This window comes from Phlebotomus papatasi, chromosome 2 (assembly GCF_024763615.1).
Source record: "Phlebotomus papatasi isolate M1 chromosome 2, Ppap_2.1, whole genome shotgun sequence".
Lineage (NCBI taxonomy): Eukaryota > Metazoa > Arthropoda > Insecta > Diptera > Psychodidae > Phlebotomus > Phlebotomus papatasi.
This window is the reverse complement of record NC_077223.1, coordinates 100540495-100567391: the sequence shown is the minus strand read 5'-3', so window position 1 is coordinate 100567391 and position 26897 is coordinate 100540495. Positions and strand designations below refer to the sequence as shown.

Sequence of the window (26897 nt, the reverse complement as noted above, 5' to 3'; positions counted from 1 at the left end):
TTCATTGTACAGAGAACCGGTGAGGTGTTCAATTGGCACCTGAAGAGGTGGGAGAACTTAATGAGGCGCAAGAGAACTTTGTGGCGACCTTCACATGATCAGGGTGTGGCTATTAACTGATCGCACAGAATCCTAAATCCGGAAAAAATTGATCATTTTCCTTCACCTCAGGCTAAACTTCTCTTTGCGTGATTTCTTTTTTTTTCTTCTTCAAATCCAAACCGTTTTGTTACCCAGCAAATTCAATATCAAAAAAAAAAACTATTTGGCTCCAAACACCATCAACTTCTTGTATATCTCTCGGTGGAGCCAGAAAAAATTGTCTGCCAGTCCGAAATGGCAAGATCGTGGTCTGTAAATTTATAGAGTTGATCTACAAGGAAGTTATACTTGGGAATATTTTGTAAAAATTTCATTTGTTTAATTGCCCAACTCGCCTAACATTGGATGGAGGTTCTAACCAAGAAATGGGTCTTTGGATGAGGTGTGGAAATTTATTTAATTCCAACGCAGCAAGTGATCTTTGTCCGAACTGAAAAAGGCACCAAATGACCACTCTTTTCCTCCTCCAGCAATGGGGACAATAAGAATAAATTACAGTGTGGGGGACTTATTAAAAAAATAAAACAACTCGATTTGTACGCCAATTTAAGAGTCAAGCAAAAACTTCTTGAAGATCAAATTGAGTGATCGAGATCGAGAGTAGGGGTCTTTTGCTTTGATTGCGATCACAACACGAAGAATATAGTTATTAAAGTTGTTCAACAAGAATTCTTACGCTGTAATTCACAGATATTGAGGCGTTCTAATTATAGGGGCTTCACCGTAAATTTGTCGTTTGATTTTAAATTTAGGGTTAAATTATAACGAATGCAAACTAATGAATTATAACGAATTGTAAGGCATACTGGCCCAAGGATAACAAGTAGATGTCGAGGAATTTTTGGACCAAATTCAAGTTTATTTTATTGCTATTTAACAATTTTAAAATCTAGATTTTTGTAAAATTCTCGATGGGAAATTTTCTTCAAAATTAGTGCAATAAAAGGGGTGATTGGGCGTTTAAGTGGACCGTAAACGATCGACATATCGTTCATATAATGATTTCCGGCCAATGAAATAGTTTTTAAGAAGTGAAAACAATTACCCGTGTTTTCACTTTTTAAAGACATATCGTTCTTTAATCGAACCGTAAAAGGCATAGGGGAAAGCGCGCTACCTTCGGACGACTTATTCTTCGCACAAATCATTTTTTTTTTCAATGTGTTATAAATGAATTTGGCCCATCATAATATCATATTTTAATAGCTAGTTCAATGCCTCAAAGTTTCAGAAAAGAGCTAGGGAAAACTGGGGCACCACCAAACACTAACTTTTATTTCTAAACTACTTGGACTATCTCGACCATTCCTTCAGTGGACAAGCATCCCTATAGTGCCTATAAATTCCTATCGGTCTTATCCTCTGATATCCAATATCTGATTAAAAAAAAGCAGTGTTTGGTGGTACCCCGTGTTTGGTGGTGCCCCAGTTTTCCCTATGGGTGAAATCCATGAGGAACATAGAGAAAAAATAAGTTGTCCGAAGCTTGAGTCGCCCGAAGGTTCGACTCAAGACTCTCGCGATCGTATTTCTAGGCACCGCAACATTCTGGTGGGAGGAGTGATCTCCCATCACTCCTCCGTCAGAGAGCGGTTTCTTTTCTGTTTCGTCTGATTTCATCGGGTCGTCGGCGCTACTTGACCTCACTTCTGACTCCTGGGGCCTCTTCTAGGGTGCCTAGACTCTTCGTGCCGAGAGCTCACTCTAACCAGCTATAGCGAACTATCTTTGTCGACGGGGTTGTCCTGTTCAACTCCCTTCCTTTGCATGCCAGATCATCTTGGATCGACATCGCTAGATTCTACCAGACTGGATCAGGCTAAATTCGTTTCTCTTTTTCCTTTCTTTCTTCTGTTATTATTTTCTGATTTTCTTTCTTTTTCAAACCATGTAAGAAGGGCGGACCCTATTGGTATTGATTGAAATAAATAATATGAAATAAGGTAGCCCGTTTTACCCTACTCATATCCTTGTTCCAAGATTAGGAATAGAGATTACACAATACAAAATTTGGAATGTCAGACACTTAAGAATAACATAATGTCCAATGCAATTGTAATCAGAATATAAGTTTAATTGCATTCTTTTCATAGTGTTATTTGGCACCTCAATGGGCCATTTCCATTGAGAAATTTCTTAATAAATTTGTTGGAAATTTTTCAACTCCCTATGAAAAAAGGATGTGTAGGGTTCCCGTTTTTTTTATTTATTGTTTTTCCTCAACATTTTTTTTAGTTTTTAAAGGATTTTCAACACAGGATACTGGTCAAAATAGACCTAAAGGCCTAAGACCTTGAAGAAAGTGAGCTTTTATGAGGAAAAGTTCAATGTGGTTGAACTTTTTCAATTCTGCAGAAATTCGGCGTAAATTCCAAAGAAATTCGGCGGAAATTCCGCGGCAATTCCGTAGAAATTCTGTACAGTCTCCATACAATACAGATACTCTAAAAAAATACTTGTGCTTTACTCAAAAAATCCTTATAAAGCACATTTAGTAGATTTAGAATAGAGCTCTCGAGGAAAAAAAGTTGAAATTGATAGGAATCATAAACTGCAACACATGTGATAGATCATGAACTGCAACACACTGCTTCTACCTCCTGCAGACCACTTTTCTCATGAAATCTTCGCGTTTCAGACGATTTCTAAGAAATATCGTCACGCTGTTTGTCCGTCTACCTGTTTGTACGTTCGGCTGTCGCCAAGAGGCCAAACGGTTAGAGATAGCGACTTGGGACCGGGACCTAAAGAGACCCTCGTAAGTCGACCCAAGAATCATTAACATGGTCCTATTTCCCCCCACCAAAATCACATTTTTTTGGGATTGCTGGAAAACGCGTCGTGCGATTTTTTTTCATTTTTGGATATGATTTAGAGATTACCCAGGTGGACAATTGAACATTTGCAAAAATACCGTTGAATCATTCCTAATAATGGTTTTTCAAAGTCAAAAGTTAAAAAAGCACTAGAGAGCGCATTTATCAGACGAATGAGGTCATGTTTGGGCTCACGGGAAAGGTTTTGGAACTTCCGACAAAACTGAATCGGTTTTGAACCGGTTCCCAACCGATAACTACACTCAAAAAAATCCACGGTTAAATGGGTAAGTAAAACAGGGTTTGTCTATCAAACTGATGCCAAACCCTGTTTCAACCTAAACGTGGCAAGGTTTGATATACACGTATTTTTTAAACCCTATTTCAACCAAACCTTGAAAGGGTAGAAAGTCAAATCCTATCATGGATATTAATTAACCTTGCCGTCAGTAAACCTTGGCAAGAATGAAGACCAATGCTCGGCTTGATTATATTTTAAACCCTGTTTTCGTCAAACCCTGGCAAGAGTAAAGCTTAACTCTTTCGCGTCTTTAAGGTAATGTCATGACTCGGGGAAAAAAGTTTTTTTTGGGTATTTACATTAATTGAAATCTATCTGTTCGTGCACGACATCATAATAGAAGGATGTAAGATTCTTGGCTCATTTTCTCAAGACTCCAGTTAGATTTCAATTAATGTAAATAGCCAAAAAGAAACTTTTTTCCCCGGGTCATATATGACCCTAAAGACGCGAAAGAGTTAAACCCTGTCAAGGGTGTGTTCTCAAACCTTTTTTTAAGTAAATCTTGGCAAGAGTAAAGCTTAAACCCTGTCAGGGGTATATTCTCAAACTTTTTTCAGTAAACATACATTAAATAACATCGTAATCTTGACACGGTTTAATATTCACAGTTGCGGATGCTACACTGAATAGCATTTTCATGGATTTTTCACTAAAATATCGACGATTTTCACCGAGATTTCCTACAAAAATGTACTTCTCATCATTAATTTATGCATTAACTCTAAAATTTACCCCGAATTCCCTGACAATTCCGTGAAAAGCGAAGAAAACCCCGCACTCTGTTTTTTGATACGCATGCTTTTGTTGATATGTGGGAAGGAAAAAATAAAATGCATCACTTACCATTGAATTTTGGGATGATTTCCTCGTCGATGCCCCAACTTCTTAGCACATCTTCTAGGGAGTTCATTAGGGGTGGTGCTTCGGCGCACTGATCCTCAATAAAATCCAAATCAGGATAAATTCCAGGGATTTCAGCAGCCGTCAATCCATACGCCACCATAGTTTGACTACGCACTAAATATGTTTTTCGCTCTGTTTACACTTGACAAGTTTACACGAAAAACCTTTTAATCAGAGGTGTGCAAAAACCGTTGAAACCGAATAAACGTCAAAATAAGTTTGTTCAGGTAGCGTTTTGACCACTGACGCACATGTTTTATTTGACGTTTATTTGGTTTCAACGGTTTTTGCACGCCTCTGCTTTAAATGCATAAGAATCCCGCCATGATAGAAATTTTAAAACCATTGAAACCTTGCGCAAGATTTAAACCGACGTGTTCAGGGTTAATATTAAAATCCTTCACTAAAAAAAGGAGTAAAAATTGCTGAAACATGGTTAACTCAGGTTTACAGTTTAAAACCATTTTAAAATTAAACCGTGGCTAACCCTGTTTATAGTCGATTTTAAACCTTGCCACAAATAAGCTCTTTTTTGAATGTAATTTTTATTCGAAATTAAATTACATTTGTTCTAAATTATTTTAGGCAATGTTTTTATTAATATTCATCAGTCCATTCAAATCGGTTTGTGAAGCGGTAATTAACCGGTTATGAACCCATAAGTATTTTTGTATGAAAATGAATTTTATTACTCTTAAAATTATTTTGTGGGATTTTTCGAGTGATTTACAAAACAGTTTAAATCAGTTATGAACCAGTAAATGGTAAATGATGCGAAAGTACTTCTTAGGGATATAAATAGAATTAATAACTCTTACCGATCCAATTAGGGAACCGGTCGACTTGAGGGCACTTTACCTTAGTATCTGAAACGGTCTTCATACTAGGAATTTAGTCCAGTTCTCGGAGGTTTCAAAATCCTAAACAGCGAGCAATTTTATTGCTTTTTGAGAACCTAATACAGTGCCCGCTTTGTAATCCGGATGATTGGGAGACAATATGATATATGTACGCCTCGTTATCCGGATGGATTTTTTGAATTTGTTTAACGTCTCGAAAATAAAATACGAGTTTTATTTATAGAATTAGATTAAAAGTTTTAAAAAGAAGATTTAAAAAACATAATCAGAGAATTCTATGTTATTAATACTTCATTTATTAAACAAAAACATCACAGGATAATTCATTTTCATTGCTGAAAACACATGCATACAGAACCTCAAAATTATTTTAAATGTAACCGTATAATGTAATCGTGTAATCGTAAATGTAACCATGTCAATCATGTAATGATAATTCGTCCAGATTACACCGATCCGGATTATAGAACGGGTACTGTAATATCATTTAATTTTAATGATCCCATCCTAATTTAAATTTTTTCAAAAAATACTGATTGATAAGGAACTAGAGCAATTAAGCCATTTGGCTAAGCTTTAGATGTGAAGTCTAAATCCCGTATAAGTCACGAGTTCGAGCACTTCGCAAAGCCTGAGACGCTTTGTCATCCCTTTTTAACATCAATAAACCATTCTCAAATAGACAATGTTAATGAGTGCAAAGTCTTGAGATTCCTCGCTCTTTGAAAAATATTTGATTTTTTATTAATACTTTTATATTAAAAAGAGAATATGAAAAATAATATCTTTTTAAATAGAATTAAAGACAAAAATCAATAGTATATATTTATATATGATTATTTTTATTTTAATTCAGGCGACTACTGCGGGAATTTAGAAAATAAAACAATATGTAATATTATTATTATTTAAAAGAAAAAGATATTTTTGCGTCTTGAGTAACTTTATTTACATTCAAATACTTGTTAAAATATTCTCAATCTTTTACAAATTTCTCTAATGAAAATATCTATAAATTTTATAGAATTTCTAGATCAAAATTCTTAAAAATTTTTTACGTACATATAATTTAGGATATATGTCATAAAAATTGCCTAACAAGACTCCATCCGTATGTCATTGAAACTGAAAGTTGTCTAAATTGGCTACTTTTTGCTTAATATTTGTTATCTCAAAAATACCACTAAATCCACTTTGAGACGCAGCAAAATAAATTCATTCGCGAATCGAGTCTGAAAGTGTCCATTAAACTTCACTATCTCGTCACATTGAATTAACTTCTTAACATCTGAAAGGTTAATTTGGGATGCAAATAAAGCGTCAACAGGCACATGTTGAACTTTTTGAGCGTAATTGACTTGACGGTGTATCAGAAGCCCTTCCCCAGGCACGAGCAAACAAAGAGACCCAAGAACTGAAAGTCCTTCCAATGTCTGCGGATGAAAATTGCCTGACCACAGGTCTGCGTGTCAAATTGAGGTGTGCAAAAGGCGTGAGAAAACCTCAAAGAATTTTCCACCATTGCGGCCAAATTGGGTGGTTTTGTGTCCATCGTCCAAACACTAATTGAGACAATATCTATCAGCAAAATGCGTGAAGAACAACCTTCTGCGGAGTAGCGTGGAAAGGGGACGACATTGAGGCATCGTGACAACGACCAGCAAAAATTTGTGGGCTGTTTTTTCCTGGACAGTGACACAGAGCGCTCTCAAACGAGATCATGCCAAGAGTCCAAGAATGTTAGGTGGCTCAACTGCTGAGTAATACAATCCGACAGGTAAATTGCGCCCAAGTCGCAGTCCAATTGGCATCAAGGGACTTTGGAGACGGGCAGTGTAAGATGACTCGACTGGTGGTGGGTGAAAGTAAAAGTCTTCTGAGGAGGGACGGGTCTCAATGCCCTTTGGCTGCTGCTCTTCCTCACCTCGCACTCTCCCGGGATAGAACTGAAATGCCAAGGAAGCCTCTGCAGACAACAATCTCAATGATCCAGTTCAGGAATATGCCATTTTCTTCCTGAACATTGCTTTTTTTAATCCACTTCTTCGCATTCTGTGACTATTTTTTCGTTTAGGAGATAACAAAGATAAGAATAAAACCACAGCTATTGTAATCATATCAAAATACTTGGGCGTATTTATTTATTGCTTTGAAATAAACTCAGTGGTGATTCTGACTTATGGCCTCTACACACTAGAGAAATTTATGTCCATATTGAAGAGTTTTTCTTATACTAGCATACGAAATTTGCTTCAATATGGACATAAATTTCTGTAGTGTGTAGAGGCCATTAGGTGTTAACAAATTTTACGATTTTTGGACCCGAAGAACCAAATTAAACTCAGACTGATCCTCAAGTATATTTATCCTGTAAACTTTATATCATTATCAGTAATATCAGTAAAGAATTATTCGAAACTGCAATACACTTGAGAGTTTAGGATCAGCAATTAAAGGTCCTTTGCATAAATTTCTTTTAACTAATAATCTTTTTGTAAATTTTAAAGACTCTAGGATCAGTCTGAGTCTATTTGGGCTGTAACACGTTCATCGTCCGAACTGTGAAAGTAAGTTTCAAAAAAATCAGAAATTTTATTTTTGATCCCCTGCAGCTTTATAACTTTCCTTTTTTTATAAACAAAAAAATGTTTTACTTAAAACTAAAAACTAAACAAACTATAAAATCGATAGTGTGTGTCCTGGTTAATTTTTTTTCATATTCCTCATAAACAGATTTTCAATTCTGAGAAAATATTTTATTAATAAAGAAAAATATTCAACTGCGATTATAAAAATAGGTTCATATGTCTTTAAAGCGAAATACAGCAAATTTCGAATTCATAGAATCTAAAAACGGAAACGCACAACTCATATTTCAAAGTTATTATCAGAGATCTTTTAAATATTCAAGAAACAAAAATATCCAGATGAATTAAAAAGAAATGACCTATGAAAATTAACATTTAAATAAAATATTTAGGGTAAATTAAGCTAATTCAAAATCTGCTCCAAATGGAAATTTTTCGCTACTTCAAATGGAAACATAATTGTTTTCACGATAAATACAGTACTAAATTATTATATTTATATACTTTCCATATAACAGTTTCATTATTTAGTTAATTTTACTCCAAATAAAGCAAAAATCTATTCATATTCACAAATTTTAATTTGTAAATTTCTCAGAAAAATTAAAAGTGTACCTTTTCGCCATTGAATTTCTCTTCGATCGACCATGTTTTCCAATGAAAAACACAATGAGGTGACTGTTGTTTATTCGTTTTGTTTAACATTTAATGACACATTTCTGGCTAATTTTAGTTAAATTAAGTGCTAATCCTTATTGTTAACGGTACACAAAGTTTTCAAATGAAATAATTACTTATTTCGTAAACAAAAAGGGTTTTTCTGAAGTGTCTGCAAATGCTTCAATAGGAAATCCTGGAAATATGATTTTTTTGCGAGATTGTCCTATTGCTTTAGATGGAAAAGAAGAACAGACCAGGAATAAGAAAAAATCCTGCACTCAAGAGCAACTCAACAAGGTTTTGGAAGCCTTTTGCCGCGGTTTCACTTGCACTGTTTGTCTCCAATTAGAAACTTTCCCTTTTCTCCATTTGAATTACTATGTTTCCAATAGAAGCATTTTACGCTTGCGTATTTTTCTTGTATTTAAGAAGTTTTCAAATCTTATTTGAAGAATTTTCACTAAATAGCAAGATACTAGAAGAGTCAAGGAGCAAATTTATGTAATTCTCTTCAGATAAGAATTGAACTTAATGTGTTGAATCTTCTGTCAAAGCTAAAGTGTCTGCTAATGGTTTTGAATTAGGACATTTACCCTAAGATTTCTTTGATTTCAGAATTGAGAAGCATTATTTGTATCGAAAAAATATCGAATTGAACTGAATTTAAAATTTTTTAAACCCTTACACTTCCGGTGCACCAATTGGATCGAGAAAATTTCGTGAAATCAAAATTCATTATCTCTTTCTCTTTTCAAAGTTTTGCATATATTTCTTCCGTTCTTTCGCATTTAATATTGGATTGAACCAAATTGATTTTGTTGTGGCATTCAAAAAAAGAAGAAAAGAGTGGAAGAGTAGGATAGACATATGAATAACTTTTAGGAATGAAAGGGAAGCAAATTTCGATTTCATGAAATTTTCCTGACCTAAAAGAAAGTTTTTATAGATGAGGAAAATTTCAATAAATCAAAATTCACTTCCTTTTTTTCTCAAAAGCTTTGCATGTGTCTATTCCATTCTTTCGCACTCTTCTTCTTCTTCTTTTGAACATCAGACCAAATTAAATTTAGTTCAGTCCAATTTTCAGGCCAAAAGTGTGGGATAGACTTATCCAGATCCTTTATGAAAAAAAGGAAGTGAATTTTGATTTCAGGAAATTATACTTAGATAAAAGTTGTGCCGAAAGTATTAGTGATCACTTTTCATTTTTTGCTCACCAAATTTTATTTCTTTCACTATCCGTTTCTGGCTAACTGTTTTTTATTTTTATTTAATAAAATAAAATAAAAATTCCTTTTCATCCTTTTCCAAACGTAATTCTCATGTCTATCCCATTCTTACGTTCTCTTCTTCTCGTGAACATCACACCAAATTCAATTTAGATTTAAGTGCAAAAGAGTTAGATAGACAAACGTAATATGTGAAAGACGGGGATGGAAATTTTGATTTTAGGAAATTTTCCTGCGACCGTAAAGTTATATCAGATGCATTAGTGATGATAATTAGGTTTTCATCAGTCTAGTCTTATTATGATGGCACACCTTTTCAATTGAGTGAATTTCAATCCGTTGAAATATTACCTCTTACTCTTTCAAACTGAAATAAGATATGTTTGTCTCTTTCTATCAAATGAAAATTCAAATTTCAGTTTCATTTTCAGTTTCAATTTTAATTTTAATTTGACAGAAAGAGACAGCTATATTTAATTTCGGTTTGAAAGAGTAAGAGGTAAATTTTCAATCGATTAAAATTCACTTATTTGAAAAGGTGTGCCAGCGCCATTATGTTTTAACTGATGAATTTAGATTTCGTTTACTTATCACAATGGCTTCGTCACACCTTTTAGATCAGGAAAATTTCATGAAGTTGAAATTCAAAACATTTTCTTTCTCACACACTTTGCACAAGTCTATCCCATTTTTTCGCACCCTTCTTCTTCTTGTAAATATCACAAACAAAGTCTATTTAGCTCTGAAGAATTTGGAGTGCGAAAGAATAAGATAGATATATGCAAAATGTGTGAGAAAGAAAGGGATTCAAAATTAAATTGTGATTTAGTGAAATTTTACTGATTGAAATTTAATAACTTTTCATGCTTTTATTTTATATTTTCCAAAGCATTTTTCAATAAGAGTAGGGTGAAAGGAACACCTATTGACACATTACTATGTACGATTTGGAATATGAAATTTAAACACTTATCTTTATCGAGAAACGTAGATTAATGGAAAAACGCCACACTACTTAAGTTTATTAAATACATTAAATAATTTTCAACATTTGGATAAAAGTGTCAATAGGGGTTCCCTGTCGAAGAGGTGTTCATTCGACCCTATCTTGGTATTTTACATATTCAACAACAATCATTTACTTTATAAATCATTTGTGATAAGAATCATTGCCCCTACAAGCAACTAAGGCTTATCTGTGATTTTTCTTGACTTTTTCGCACTCGATCATCGCATTTTTTCTTAGTGAGTGTCTGAAAAACTCTTGATATTCTCCCTTCACCGTCCCGCTAAGTGGCCAAGTGGACACATAATTGCTTTTGTGGAAATATTTCTTGCGGGGAAAACCAACAATATTGCGCATGTTACAATATTTCCATGCAATTCTGCATTGTGATTTGAAAACTTAATGGTTAATTGTGTTTTTTTCTTCTTTTGCACAAATATATCTCGCCATATCTCTGACTCAAGGAGCTGCAAGTCGTAAAAATGCAAGCAAAAGAGCTTGAAGGAGCTTTCGATAGCTTTTAAGTATAAGCCAGAGTGTTGAAAGAGGGGGTGGATATAAAGTGCAAAATGATCACAATTGCATGATAAATTGAAAGAATTTTATAATGCAAAAGGCGAATGAGGAAAAGTATATTTGGAGGAAGCATAAAAGTCACTTTCGAGTCTTGAGCAAGACCCACCAGTGAATGATCTTTTGGGGGCATAAAATATTCAAAATCTTTTGGCTGTTGTCGAGGTGGCCCAAAGTGCAAGCGAAAAAGCCATATAGACTAATTCGGTAAAAGACAAAAAAATAAACATGAAAAAATGTCGAAATAGTATCATTTGGGAGTTTGGAGTAATTTACCAGTTTTGAACATGACCCTGGATGAGTCTTATTCACTGGCCAGTTCCTGGGCAGCTCCACATTGCTTCTCATTCGAATCACCCAAGTTTTCATGGGACTTGAATGGGCAAGAAAAATGCTGGTTTATGGTCATACACGGAAATTCTTTGCGGTGATCGAGAGAGGATCCTCGTTCCAAATAACGCAACTCTGCTTTGGGGCGTTATTGTTGTTATTCCCTTTACATTATGTTGCATGCATAATTGTAACACTTTATGTGACATTTCATAATACTCCAACTCCCTCACAATGATCTTCGACGGTCACTTGGTGATTGAGTGATCTTGTACCAATCAATCAATCAAAGTCTAAGGTCTCGATTAAATAAACTTTATACTGCAAGAAAAACAACAGACTTAAGATTTAAGCGTGATCTTTGACTAAAAGATGCAATGTTTTTGATTATAACGATGATGATTTTATTTAAAATTATTTTTAAAATGATATAATCTTTTGAAGTGAATAGTTTCTGACATTTTAAACTTAAAAAAAAAAAACAATCTAGTAAATATTCTTAAAGCAGAAAAAAAATTAAAAAAAGTTATTTTATGAATAATTAGAAACCAAAATAAAAAGAAAGAACATTTTTATAATTAATGCTTTTTTGCAAAATTATATTCAAACTCTAATTTTAAATTTTATTTTTTTATTTGTTTTTTTTACTCATAATCTTCAAGTTATTTCAGTGATCTTTCTGATAGATATATATTCTTCGTTATTCTTTATGATTTTTTGAATATACATATTTTTTAATTACAATTTGTAGAAGGAACTCTAAGAGTAATTTCTGAAGCTCCTAAAAGCTTTTCAATACATCAAAGGTCCCTTGAAAAAGGGTTTTAAAGCATAGTTCAGGCAAGGTAATTAAAATTCTAGTACAACTTGATATAAAATCTATATTGTTTTTTTCTTATATAAAATTAAGAACCAGGCAATGGAAAGAGTGATCTCTTATTTCAAGTGTCATACACAAGAGTTTTGAGCTTTTGAAGTTTTGCGGAGCTTTTCTAATGTTTTGTTTGATAATTTTTTAAGTTTTGTAATATTTCAATAAATTAATATTTTTAAAGGTTTTCTTGTTTACTCGATGTATTTTTTAAATTTATAAGCTTGATTTTTAATATATATTATAAAATTTATTTTGAGTTTCTACTGTTAAATTAATTTTTTTTTCTAGGGCGACATGAGAAATTCTTTTAGATACTATCGACTATCGATTCTACAAAATTGTAATGAAAACTGCTCCTTTTGTAGCGAATATAAATTATTTATCCGTCATTCACTAAATCTAAGAGACACAGGTTTATCGATACTATCGCTTAAATTTTATCGAAAAGTTATCATTCCATTCTTGGTTTTACGAAACTTTTCATAGATTTTTCTGTATTTCCTTTGGTTTGTAAAATCTTTACCGTTGATTTTTGAATTTTCCTTGAGTTTCATTTATCATATTCCCAACAATCGCTATGGGTATCTCCTTATGAGTTATCTTTTAAGACAATCTATTTTTCATAGAAAAACTGATATTAAGTTAAATAAAAAAGGTTTATTCCTTTTTGCGATCGCAAACGCACAACTTTTGAGATCTAAGAAAATGTCTTGATTTTAATAAAGGTTATGTTATAACCATTTAATTAATAACGCAGGATACACAGGTGATAAGTTAGCTGAAAAGATATATCAGGAGCTAGGCAATATTCCGATCACTACGTTCTATGGAAATCACAAGGACCCAACTCATTTTGAATTTAGAAAGAAGGATTTTCAGCATGAAAGATTGAATTTTGTGTAATTAATTATCTCAATTTACGCTGATGATCAAAATCCTGAACCTTAAAATTTCTCAACACCAAAATACCCAAAATCCTGAAGAGGTCGAAATCTAGAAAAACCAAAATTCCCAACGCCAAAATCCCGAAAAGCCGAAATCCCGAAAGCCAAAATTCTGAACGGTCGAAATCCTGAAAGGGACGGAATTAAACGCAGGATGCAGGATAATATGTAGAATAATTTTTCAAAATCTGGTGAAAACAGATTAAGACCTCTTTTTCGATTCTATCAAATTTTTATTCACTACAACGTTTCGGGAATAAGATGTCCCTTTAATCAGGTCAACAAAAGGTTTTGAACAATTTAGTTATATTTTTGTTTTAAAGAATTTTGGCATTTTCAAAGGAAACTTAGAATAATTAAGGAAGTTACACGTAAGGTATCCTTCTTCCTGAATTATTCTACGTAAGTTTCCTTTGAAAGTTCACAATTCTTCAAAAAACAAAAGAAAAGAAAGAAAATATAACCAAATTGTTCAAAACGTTCTGTAGACCTGATGAAGGGGACATCGTATTCCCGAAACGTTGTAGCGAATAAAAATTGAAGGAAGAGAAGAAAGGTCTTAATCCGTTTTCCCAGATATTGCAATCCACCAAACCGTACATAATCGAATTTATCAAAATATAGAAAATTTCTCTTTGCCTCTGAGAATACGGGATTTTGGTTCACGGAATTTCGGCCTATTCAGGATTCTGGTTTTTCGGGATTTATGCTTTCGAGATTTGAACTTTAGGAATTTTTGCGTTCGGAATTTTGACCGGGACTCTCAGTTCTTCTTTAAGCTTGGCTCCCTGTAATTCTATAGATGGACAAATTATCGTGGAATATGAAAGAGAAGGGATCAACTTGCTCGAAATAGTCCCCTGTTTCACAAAAAATATGGCCGATAAATCAATTTTGTGCCCTTCAAATACAGAGCATAATCAATGAAGACAGAGTAAAATTTTGAAAGTTATTTATAATGACAAAATTTATTAACTTATATCAATTGAAAATTGATAAAATTCTCTTTAGAAATGCATTGATATCTCAAAATCGCAAAAAAGTTAGTCCCTTGTAATTTCTAAGGAGCAAATTGATTAGGAAAGAGCCTGAATGTTTGAGACGCGATGGATTATTCTTTGATTATTTAAATAAATATCACAAAAATACTAATCGAGTTATTTTAATAAAGTCTATACTAGTCTATACTAGTCTAAACTAAGCGCTATTCAAAATTTTAAGATAATTTTCTAAATTTTTAAAATATTTTAAGATCAAAACATAAAAAAGTGTCGCAAACTTGCCGGCTCATAATTATTAAAATGATTCTTTTTAGAAAGCTTCATTTACTCGTACCTACTGGACTTGGAACATTTACCGTAGAAAGTACCGTAGATACACTGAGAGAAATCCGAAAAATTTAAAATAACATTCCGGAAATGTTAATTTTACCTTGCATTATGTATCCGAAATCGGTGTAAATATTATGCTTTTTAGGTATATTATGGGTTAAAGTTACCCTTTTTCATGTTAATTTCACACTTAAAAAGTCTAAAATTAACATTAAAAAATGTTGATATATTTTTACACCTAAAAAGTGTTAAAGTTACGAGGAAAAAAATAATCGCACTCCCTTTTTTTCTCAGTCACTGAGAAAAAAACGGGGGTGCGATTAACTTTTTTACTCATAACTTCAACACCTTTTAGGTGTAAAAATATATCAAAATTTTTTATTGTTAATTTTACACCTTTTTAAGGGTAAAATTTACATAAAAGAGGGTAACTTTAACCCCTAATACACCTAAAAAGCATAATATTTACACCGATTTCGGATACATAATGCAAGGTAAAATTAACATTTCCGGAATGTAATTTTAATTTTTTCGGATTTCTCTAAGTGGTGTATGAGTGACTTTGCATCCCTGCCTTTCTTGAGCTTTTCTTTAATTATAGCGCTGAATGATGGCCTAAAGACCACAAAGGCATTAAAGAATGGTCTAAATGCCATTCGTAAGTGCAAGAATTCAAGAAAAGCTTAGGAAATGTAGGGGTGTAAACTCCCCCTCGGAGTGCAAAGTCATCCGTATCTACGGTATCAACTTAACCATTAAAATAATTAAACAAAAAATCCACATTAGTAAATATTCAAATACAAAACTTTCTTTATAAAGTTTTTTGTAAGATAATAAACATAATTACTATTTTATTTTTAACAATTGCTGTTTTAATGATTTTCAATTTATGTAGATGAATGTCCAGCTATCCTAATAATTACTTTTTCAATTTACAGAGGATGAATCAAAGGAATAATCAATAGGGGAAAGTACTCTCCCTTCGAACATTCATGCCTTCGAATAATGTAAATTTTCGTTTAGTTTTCCTAAGAGACTTACACATTTCTATTAAATATTAGTTGCCTTATCATCAATTGTTGATAATTCAGTGATAATTTAGTGTAAATCTCTTACGAGAAACAAAAGAAATTCACATTATTCGAAGACATGAACGTTCAAAGGAAGAGCACTTTCCTCTATATGATTTTTAAACTTAAATTCTTTTGCTTATCAAAAAATTGTGGATTAGTTCACGTAAAAATCCTGCATAGGATTAGAAAGAAAAACGATCTTTTTTTTTATTTTACAGTGGTCACAAATTCACAAGTAACTAATCAATTGCAGAAGATCGTTTTAAAAAAATCAATAAATTTGCAAATAGAACTTAAAACTCATAATTTCAGAACATTGATCACAAATTAATAAATAAATTCTTTTCTCTAAGGATTGTGTTTTTATTTATTTTAATTACACACTTTTGTTAAATATTAGTAACCTCAACAATTTTTTCTTCAAGATTCTTATTTCACTATCATTAAATTTGTTCTTTTAGCGATCTTTTCGGTTGTTTTTCCAAAAATCATAAAACAGCAGATCGAATTTCCTGTTGTAAAACAAACTAATTCCTCTTGAGGCATTACTGCAGTCAGCTAAAGTTCTCAATAACCACCAATAAATTGCAAAGATCACTGATAAATCCTCCACGATCACTTGCGATCGCGCGTGAACTTTGGCAAAAATGTGCAATCACCAAGAAAGATCAAGAAATTCTCTCGAACTGATCGCCTTCCGTCACCCATATCCTGGTCTGGAGATGGGGATTTGCGGCAGAGACGAGGAATGTAGGATCTGAAAATGGTCAGCGACACGTATGGTTTTGGTGTCCAAGTGGGAATTCCTCATGAGTGAACGAGAGAAACAAACACCACGCGAGAAACATGAAGCTTTTGGAGTCAACCTTGGGTAATTGCAATCTCCTCCACAATAGAGAGACATACCACACAACATACGTGGAACTGTACGTAATGTATTAAATCACTTCTGTGTGTATATGATAAAGTTGAAAATTTACTAGTGGACTTTTTTTTTTCAAGTGTGACTCGGGTGGAGTGAAGTATAAAAGAGGCCCAGAGTTTGATTCTAGTTATCAGTCACTTGAGCTCAATCCCAGAGATCAGTTCGCAGTTTTCCTCATTTGTGAAGTTAACATTTAACTAAAAAACCTATTTGAAATGGCTTTCCTTAAAGTGAGTGAACATTTATAAAGTTACTGTGACCAAGGGCTACATATCTTGAAGGAAAAATCGATCCTTAAAAATTCTTCGTTGAGTTTGATTTTTTTGGAAATACTTTAGATTTTCGTGAAATATTTCGTCCAGTTTTTTTTACTGATTGCGATACTCAAAAAAAAGTTTGTTCAGTTTCGTAAAAAAAAGCGTGAAACAAATATTTGTGAAAATATGACATCTTTCGTTAAGTTTCCGTTCTGAAAAGTTTCGCAGAGAAAAGCATTCACATAGCTTATTTTTCTCTGAGTTATTAAATTAATCACAGGGTTTCGGATTCCGTATCAATTTCTCTAAAAAAAAATTCGTTCAGTTTCAAAAATGTTCACCTGATTTTTTTTTAATATTCATGAAACGTGCCTTGAAAATTTTCTTTGAAACAAGAAGATGTTCGTCTAGTTTCCTTTCTCCAAATGTTTGTGAAGAAAAGCATTATCTGCACTTCTAAAAATCGTTCTGTATTAAGAACAACAACTTTCGTCAAGTTTTCTTATCGCACTTTCAAACAATTTTCATTTCCAAACTTTATTTTAAAAGAATAAAAATATCCACATAATCTCCTACCAAAACTGAACAATACTAGTAAAACTAGTTTCATTGCAATAATAATCTTCGTTCAGTTTCAAGAATTTAATATCGTTGAAGTAAAATATCTGCCCAGTTTTAGTCAAAAATATTCATCTTGACAAAGTAATTTTGATACAATTTTGCATACCTTCGACAAGGTCTGTTACTTTTCTGGTTTTAACGAACCCTTTGTGAAATTTATTACACAATCGTTGAGTTGCAATAAAATCTTCGTTATTATCAGCATAACGTCTAAATTCGATCAAACAAATGCAAATCTTTAAGCAGTTTTAGATAATTTTCCGATCAATTTAATAATCGTTAAGTTTCAAGATTCTTCGTTAAGTTTATGTAAAATATTGTGTACAACAAGCTTTAATCTATATTTCCAATATTTCCAATTTAATTTGAATAATCACAATAGATGTGGTTACATATTCTCAGATATGTCCCCCTTAATTGCAACTGATCTTCAATTGAATTAAAGAATTGAAGAAATATCGAGAAATATTCAACGAAAGACAATAACCGAGAATCTAATCAATGATTTATTGTTTCAGTTGGCTGTCTGCCTCGCCATCGTTGGTGTTGCTGCTGCTTCCGTTGCTCCTCTGGCCCATCCTGGTCTCGTCGTCAAGGCTTACGATGGCCACTATGCTGGAGACTACTACGTAAGTGCCAATCCCCCTGATCACTAAAATTCATTTGCATTCTGATTCATTGACTGGAGTCTTGCCTCCTGCATTTGAGCCACTGTTGACTTCTTTGTCTCGAGCCTCTGAAGTAGACCCCCTTGGACCTTGATCGAGCCAATTTGTGACCATTTTCCGTGTGCCACAATTGCTCGACATTTTAATTGGAATCCGCATTTGAAATTCATCCATTGAAGGCCAACTTCTGTGGTGCCAACAATTAACCTGTCTTATTTGTCTCTTCCTCTGCAGTCCCACCCACAGTACTCCTTCGACTATGGAGTCCATGACAGCCTCACCGGAGATGTCAAGTCCCAGGCTGAGGTCCGTGATGGAGATGTCGTGAAGGGACAGTACTCCCTTGTTGAACCTGATGGTTCCGTGCGCACCGTCGACTACCACGCTGATGATGTCAACGGCTTCAACGCTGTTGTGTCCAAGAGCGCCCCTGCCGTCCATGCTGCCCCAGCTGTCGTTGCCCACGCTGCCCCAGCCGTCGTTGCCCACGCTCCTGCCCCAGTTGTGGCCCATGCTGCCCCAGCTGTTGTTGCTCACGCCCCAGCCGTGACTGTGGCCCGTACCGCCGTTGCTGCTCCCCTCGCCTACTCTGGCTACTCCCACGGCTACCCCTACGCCCACGGTTATGCCGCTCCCGCTCCTTTCCTGAGGTCGCACTACGCCGCTCCCTTCAACTACGGCTACGGATACCACTACTAAGCTCTCCGTCCCCCACAAAAAAAAACACCCTTCAACCCCACCCGAAGCTGCCATTTAATATTTATTCCCGCGACCTTTCTCCCTCCAAAAACCTCCCTCAATGTTTCTTGTGACTAACTCTATCCCAATTTTCCCTTCTAAAACCCAAACCTTCGAATCTCAACTCATCCCCTAAATCGAACTATATATATTTTTTTAATGTAAACATTTTATTTCCTGTTGTTTGTGTTCTTCATGCGATAGACCAATGTGTCCACTGCCAAAAAAAAAGTGCCGAATTAAATCATGTGTAAAGTCTTTGCGATGTGTTAAATGTCAGCTTTCAATGTCACGAAGAAAAAATGCGAAATGGGAGAAAAAATGCTCTAAACTGTTGGAAAAACAAATAGCGGAAAACTTGTAATTTACACTGTATAAATTTTTATTAAATGGAAACCGAAATGGAGCAATAAATGAGCCATTTTCACAATTACAAATCAATTTCTTTTAATTGAAGGTCAATGGTGTTTTAGAGTTCTTTCTGAATGCTTGGTATCTCTAAGACAAACATTTTTTTTTGGAGATATCGAGAAGAATGGTGAAAAATATTGGAAAACATCCTCAAAAACGACCAAGAAGAATTGGTAGAAGGTTACCCACCTTTGAATGCGCAGCTTTTGAATATTTCATTTTTTTCTTATTTCACAAAAAGCAAAAATTGAAAAAAAAATTCTACAAACTTATAGTCAATGATACAAACTTCTATCAATAAAATAGAATTTTTGCTTTGAGAAATAAGAGAAAAATTGAAATATTCCTTGGATGTAGCGTATTCAAAGGTAGGCCCCTTTGCCCTAAATCGTTTCAGAGGCGTCTACTTTAAAGTAATTTAAGTCAGGTATACAGACATCATCATTAAAATAAAGTTTCTGGATCCCTCTTTAATCCATCTAAATGAGTTATATAATGAGTCGGCATATCATTAGGGGAATGTTGACATGGTTCGCACAGAGTGAACCTTCAAACAACGCAAATTTTCTCTTTGTTTGCAAAGAGATAGTTCGTCATTTCTTAGCCATAAGATAGATGATTATTAAGTTCATGAAACGAGATGAGAAATGGTAGTTCAGCTCTTTGCAAACAAAGAGAAAATTTGCATCGTTTGAAGGTTCACTCTGTGCGAACCATGCCTCCATTCCCCTAAGGACAACAGAAGATGAAAAAATTTCCCTATAAAAAAATTCTTCTTTAAAGAAATTACCCTATTTTGAGTTGGAAATTTCCTTGGAATGTCATAGGTATTTCTGTAATAGGTTCCTTCCTAGAATATCCCAATGGATTTCCATGGGAAATTGCGATGATAAATTACGAGTTTTAATAGAATTCTCTGGGAGATCTCATAGAAAAGCCAGTGATAAGACCAGATCAGTTTATAGAGGTGCGATTCTCTCATTGTAAATTTGGATTGTGGCAAACTCGAACGATATTTTTACATAAATAATGCAAATTTCATTCAATAATTCTTAAACTGTATGTAACTTATTGTTGTTAATATACCGAGAAAAAAAGAGGCTACGATTAACTTTTTCCCGTTAAAACTTTCGGGTGTAAAAATATATCAACATTTTTTAATGTTAATTTTACACCTTTTATGGATAAAATAAACATTAAAAAGGGTAACTTTAACCCATAATACACCTAAAAAGGGTAATATTTACACTGATTTCGAATCAATGCTGTAGGGTAAAATTAACATTTCTGAAATGGTGTTTTGACTTTTTCGGATTTCTCTCAGTGTAATCAGAAAAATTGGATGATAAATACATAAAAGTATCTGATAAATTTTAAATTCGATTATCTCGAAAAAATCCACGAAATATCCATTAGAAATAGAGTCCGGTCCGGTCAATTTGCATACAGTAAGGGTCAGAGTACATTGCGTAGTTTTCGAAATATTCGACATTGAATTTTCAAAAAACGATTTTTCTATTAATCAGACCTTTGGTTAAATCCAATGAATATAGAGTGTTTAATTAATTGTATCATTTAACGAAATCTTTACAAAATACCAATTTTTTTTTTAAATTCTGACAATTAGAACCTGAGATACGGCCATTTGGAAATTCAATTTTTGACCCCTTATAGCTCGGATCAGAGTCGGTCGGAAGGCCTTACTTTTTTTTTATTTGAAAGGCCTTAAGCCTAGGTATCAAATACTATAATTGGAACCAGATACATGCCATAGAGGCTGAGTAATTAAGAAAAGAAAATTTGGGGTGTGTCCAAAATGGCGCAAGGGATGGGGTGGATCTGACATCACCTACTTCTAACCGCCAATCGACATTTAATTCTTTTCAAAAACTTCTTGTTGATATGTCTCTCCGTTCTCTCTCCCGAAATGCTTATACGACAGACGGGACATTCCCACCACGAAAATTGATTTTTGGTGCATCATTTTCGTGATCTAGAAATGTCAAAAAAATTTTGTGCGATCTGAAAAGATCAAATTTCACCTCAAACCACGAACGCTATGATTGTAAAGAATCTCAGCAAATATGTATTAAAATCATCAGGCACGTAGAAGAGCTCTTGAAAAAATTACTTTAATAAAGCGCAAGTATCCCAATATTAACAGTACAGAGCAATTATTGTTAGGGTGGAATAACCGGCTATCGCCATGTTTAGGAAAAAATTAAATACATTTAATCATAACTTTTGAATCCTTGTTACAAGATAAGTCAAATTTGACACCAAGCTACTTAGATGTATTGGCTCAAGATACGTGAAAACAATAATCCTAGAACATAACGCTGGACTACTTAAAAAACTGATTTTTATTAATAATGCAAAAATAACCATTTCGTCGCCACTTTTTACCACTTTTCGCCAGTTTTGTAAAATTTGTAACCACTTCTCGCCACCCACTTGAAAAGAACCACACTCGGTTATTTTAGGCAATGTTATGAAAAGAATACATTCACCATTTCTCTTTCCTTGTGATCACTTTATTATTACTCTCTTTAAATGATTTTTCTTCACTTTTATTTGAGAAATCAAATTATGGGGCTTTTGCAGAAAGTAAACAATGCAGATTTGACAACTGAGAATGTACGAAGTGAAGTTAGCGTCGCCTATTGAAAAGATATGGCGACAGGTGGTAAAATCAATTCCAGAATATTACCACTTCTCGCCATGCCTCATTTTTATACAAAAATAATATAAAATGAAATATTAATTGACTAAATACAAATTTTATGTATTCCACAAGTGCAATTAAATATTCAATAGACAAATTGTTTACCCAAATAGGTATTTTTGGCCTGATGAAAATTTGACGACACTTAGTACATTTGGTAAGAGATGTTGGATTCGATGCACTTGCTTAAAATATTGCTCTAAAAAGTGATCAAAAACGTGAATCCAAAACGAATAATTATTATTTTTCGATTCTATGCGTAGAAGCAGAAACAATACAAAAAAATTGCGACTCATTTATTTCATAAATTGCGAAAAATAGCGATTTCAATGTAAGTGGCGAGAAGTGGGGCACTGACGAGAACTGGTGATTCCACCCTACATTAATTAAAAAGGGCCACCGATAAATAATGGCCAACGCACAACAACTTCTGTTTGTAAACATGTTTTCAAAATTTTCCATGAGAATGAGCGAGGTGATTAGATCTAGATCTCACTCACTCTCATCGAAATGTCAAAAACATGTTTACTAAACAAAAGTTATTGTGCGTTGGGCATAATAATGAAAAATAAAAAAAATATATATATATCCGATTAAAAAGAAAATAAATATACAATAAAAAAACATAGCAAGAATCGAACCCGAGATCTTTGCTTCGCGGCGAAAATTTCCCAATATTCTTTTTTAAACTTAATGATATACTTCAGTCTAGATGCATTTCTTCAGGCGAAGTTCATAAGGAACATCGAATTCTCGTATGCGAATTATACTTCTATAGAGTACACACGTGCCATATAATGGCATTTCATCGTATTAGGGGAAAAAATTGTGAGAAAAGCAAAAAATGACAATTAAAAAAAAAGAAAAGAGATAAAGAAAGAAAAATGAGTAAAAAAAAATTAAAATAAAAGAGATAAAATAATATTATCTTACTTAGAGTTACCTGGGAAGGTAACGTAACGGTGAAGTTTAGTTTTCTTATTAACCGCTTCCGGGAATTCATTACGACTAAAGTGCCGAATTTTCAGTGGGAAGGCACGGAAAATACTACGAGATTTCTTTGCTATTTCCCCGTGACATTTTTGATGGGTTATTTTAAGCCCTTTTTAGCCACTGAGGAAGATTCATTGAAGCGTCAAAAGCTTTGGCAAAGAATTTTGTATTTTGCTGTCCTGAATGGATTATACCCCCTGATACAACCGCAGGGAGTCCATCTGCTTGACCTTCTTATGCTATTTTAAAGTCTATTCAATTTCAAGACTTCTATACCCTTAAAAGAGGATGAAGATAGCGTAAGTTTCTCTTAAAATGATGTACCTTTGCCAGAGAAGTTGAACTGTTAAATGAGGTTCTTAGCAAGTTCATTACTTTTCCCACTTTTCCATTTCAAAAGTCATTAGACCTTTTAACTGTTAGTCTCTACAGTTAAAAATATAAATTTGGGCAAAATTGTCTGATAAAGCTCAGTCTGTGTCAGTCCTTTCAACTTCTAACGTGATACACTACTTCTTTCCAAGCCAGATTTCTGAGTAAGTTTCAAGTTTTCAAGTGGTATTAAAGAATATATTCTAAATAATCATTTTGTATCGTTGAAATACTTTCAAAATGTTCTAAAATAATATCTTAATTCTAAATTTACTTAAGAGAATTAATTGTTAACAAAGTCGCGAAGCAATTTAATTGTTTTAATTGTTTTGTATAACCCGAACTTTGGGCACTCACCTCAGTTTTAGGTTTTAATTAATTCTTTTAATATTCAAAATGCGTATTTGTAAAATACTTTTAAAAGTTTTTTTTATCTTTGCAGATTACTCTAAAGCTTGCTATTAATTTGTCATCATCAATTCATCTTTTAACTACAACATGGTAAGAGATCTTTGCACTTGAGCAATTTAATCAATTTCAGTAATTTAATATTTCGAAGAATCCATTGCACGTTGTTTTACTGATAAATTGGGAAAAGCGGGGCTACTTTCAGTTGAGGGTCTACATCTACGTTGACATACGATTTTTTTAGCATATTTTTAAGTTGTTAAAACAAAATAAAATAAAATTGTACGGTCCAGCTTCCTCAAAAAAGACATAAAAAATAGTATAGGGGAGACTGGGGCAAAAAGTCACAAAACGTATTTTTTTTTTCAAGCTACTCGAGCGCTTCAGAAATTTCTAATTGGGCAGTTTTATAGGAAATTTACCATTCTACAACTTTGTGAAAGTAATTTTTGTTCTATTTTGTAAGGAAATACGTTTATTGAGTCGATTTCTAAAAGGTGATTTTGTGACCATTCTCAAAAATGCTGGGGCAAATAGTATCAGGAAATGGGCTATTATCACATTTTGATTCGCTATGATACCTAGAGGACATATTTTCTCACCTAGAGAACACAGTTTTCTCTATCTGAACGAGAAAAGCGTTTTTCAAGCTATTTTTGAAAAAATACACAAAAGACTACAAATCGTTTGACCAATGCAAACAACAAACAGCGAGACATGGTAATGACGTTTCTTTTCGCCGTGAGACATCAGAAATTGCTTCGCTTCTTCTTACTTTTTGCTTTATACCTTTTGTTACTTTTTACCCCAAGTGACCATTTCTAATAAAAGTATTTCTGGAGAGAAGAATATTTGGAAAATGCTAAAACGGATAGTGGATTCGTACTCAGTGAATCCAGATCATTAAGGAAATATTCCCAAGTGCGTCAATTTTGGAAAATAAGTAGGTAATAATTCATATCTCTTGTAAGGAAAATATTTCAAAAACAGGCCTAAAAATTTCAATATTTTTTTTTTATTTTATAAATTCCTTGTTCGAATTTGAAGAAACTTACGACATTGAAGAAGGTCTATGGAGGCTATCTATAGAAAAAAAATTGATCCGCTTTCTTTTTTATCTTGGAAGATATTGAATTTTGAATCTTTCGATTTGTGACTTTTTGCCCCAGTCTTCCCTATCAATGTAGTTCAACAGTTTCAAATATCCCCACCACAATAATACAATTGTTTTTTTTTTGTTGGAGCTTGAGCCTAGAAAGACAGAAATAATAATTTAAAATTTTGATAATTAACATTATTGTTCTAAAAAAAATTGCAAAAGTACCTTTGCGGTATGTTAATTTACTTAGGACTCTTTGTCACTTCTTTTAATTACGCACATTCCCGAGAAATCAATCTGTTTGACCTCAAAGAAATTTAAAATTTTAAAGGAAGAATAACAGAGACACAGTTTGATTAAATTACATGATGAACATTAAATTACTCTGCTTTCCCGCATGAAAATAAATTTAATTAGGCTGTGATTATTAAATAAAATCAATAAGCATTTTTTTTAATTATTCCTTTAACCCTTTAAGGACGAGTGGGACACCGGTGTCCCAAAATCAAAAACAATTTTTTTTTACTATAGAAATTTGTTTTGTCCTCTAAATAGTCCGAAAAAATGGTTTTTATTTTTGGGACACCGGTGTCCCATTCGTCCTTAAAGGGTTAAGCGAATGGGATCATGTTTGGGCTCGTTGGAATGGTCTTGGAATTTCCTATAAAAGTGGATCGGTTACAATCTGTTTTGAATCGATAATAAACTGGTTCATAGCCGGATAACTATATCTGAAAATTAATTCTATTACTTTTAGAATGATTTTGGGGGATCTTTTGAGATGTTTATGAATCGGTTCAAATCGGTTGGGTACCGGTAAACGGTAAATGATGACAAAGTACTTTTGAGGTGTAGCATCTAAAAGTCATGAGTTCGAGCATTTCGCAAAGCCTGAGACGCTTTGCCACCCTTTTAAACAAACTTCTTTAAATATTATATATTATATAATTTCATTATTTGTATCAAATATTATCAAATTGAAATGCCTCCATTGATACTTTTTTTCCTTTAATATTTGCAGGATCTGGAGAAATTATGTGATTATTTGAACGAAACTCAAAAACCTTCTGACAATATTGACACATTTCCTGTTAATAAATTTTACAAGATTCGTGGAATGCATCGTTCTTTAAATCATTTCTATGGGTCGAATGAAATTATTTTACTTATAGACAATGAAATTAATATGAAGCTCCCGTTATGGTACTCAGAGGAATTTCTTAAGGACGAGGAAAATTTTAAAAAAGAATGCGAAAAGAAAATTTGGAAAGTAGCGTATATAAGGAAAAATGGCAACGAAACAAATCGCAAGCACATGATAAAAATTAGACGAATTCAATCTTCGCCACTGGACTAAAAGTCATATGACTAAAAGAAAATTAAACATGCCAGAGTAGCTTGGTATCTTATTGCAAAATTGTATTAATATTACGTATTTTTCGTACTAACTTTCATATCATATTAGCTTCTATCACAATTTTATTTGAGAAATCTCTTCAAACTCCTTCGTGGAAACTCATTAATATATTTTCTGATAACCAAAATTTAATCAGGTCAAATGAAAAATTATTTAATTTACTTTTTACCTTCCATCATGTATCCAATTAGAGATTATTATTAGCAACAAGAAATTTGTAAAATCTGTTTTTCTTTGTAAATTCAGAGGTTTATGTAAAATAAAAGATTATAAAAAAAGAAATTCTTCTTATTTTTGACTATCAATGCTCTTATAAACCAACAAATTACTTAATACATCAACTTTAAGCATTAGAATTTGTTAGAATTTTCAGTGAATCGAGAATTCTCCTCCAAAAAGCGACAAAGTATTTCTTTTGCAAATCTCGTGGAGAATAAATTGTAATGTTATGTGACCATAATGATCAATGACAAATGATCATGGAAATGAATTGTTCTTCCAGCATAGAAAACACATCATTTGTATGACGTTCAAATCTTTTGTATCTCCCGCGCGAGTTTCTTTCCTTCTGGTCTCCAATCTGAATGCAATATTTGGACTTGTTGTGCAATTTCAGCATGCAGTAGATCATGAAATAATTTATAATATCCCCATTGATCAATAATTCATT

General features: G+C 33.2%; 1 protein-coding gene and 1 long non-coding RNA gene across 2 annotated transcripts in view; both read left to right on the top strand.

Annotated features, from left to right (window-relative positions):
• LOC129801104 (cuticle protein 8-like) overlaps nucleotides 1–19239 on the top strand; it is a 34451-nt gene extending 15212 nt beyond the window's left edge. The window contains exons 4-5 of the mRNA XM_055845866.1: nucleotides 17915–18025; nucleotides 18299–19239. Coding sequence (XP_055701841.1) covers nucleotides 17915–18025; nucleotides 18299–18763 — 576 coding nt within the window. The 3' untranslated portion in view covers nucleotides 18764–19239. The remainder of the gene's footprint in view (nucleotides 1–17914; nucleotides 18026–18298) is intronic.
• A 4191-nt stretch (nucleotides 19240–23430) lies between these two features.
• Nucleotides 23431–26352, top strand: LOC129800421 (uncharacterized). Its single transcript, XR_008751626.1, has 3 exons — nucleotides 23431–23467; nucleotides 23746–23804; nucleotides 25832–26352. It is a non-coding gene; the product is annotated as an uncharacterized LOC129800421 (long non-coding RNA).
• Nucleotides 26353–26897: the final 545 nt, after the last annotated feature.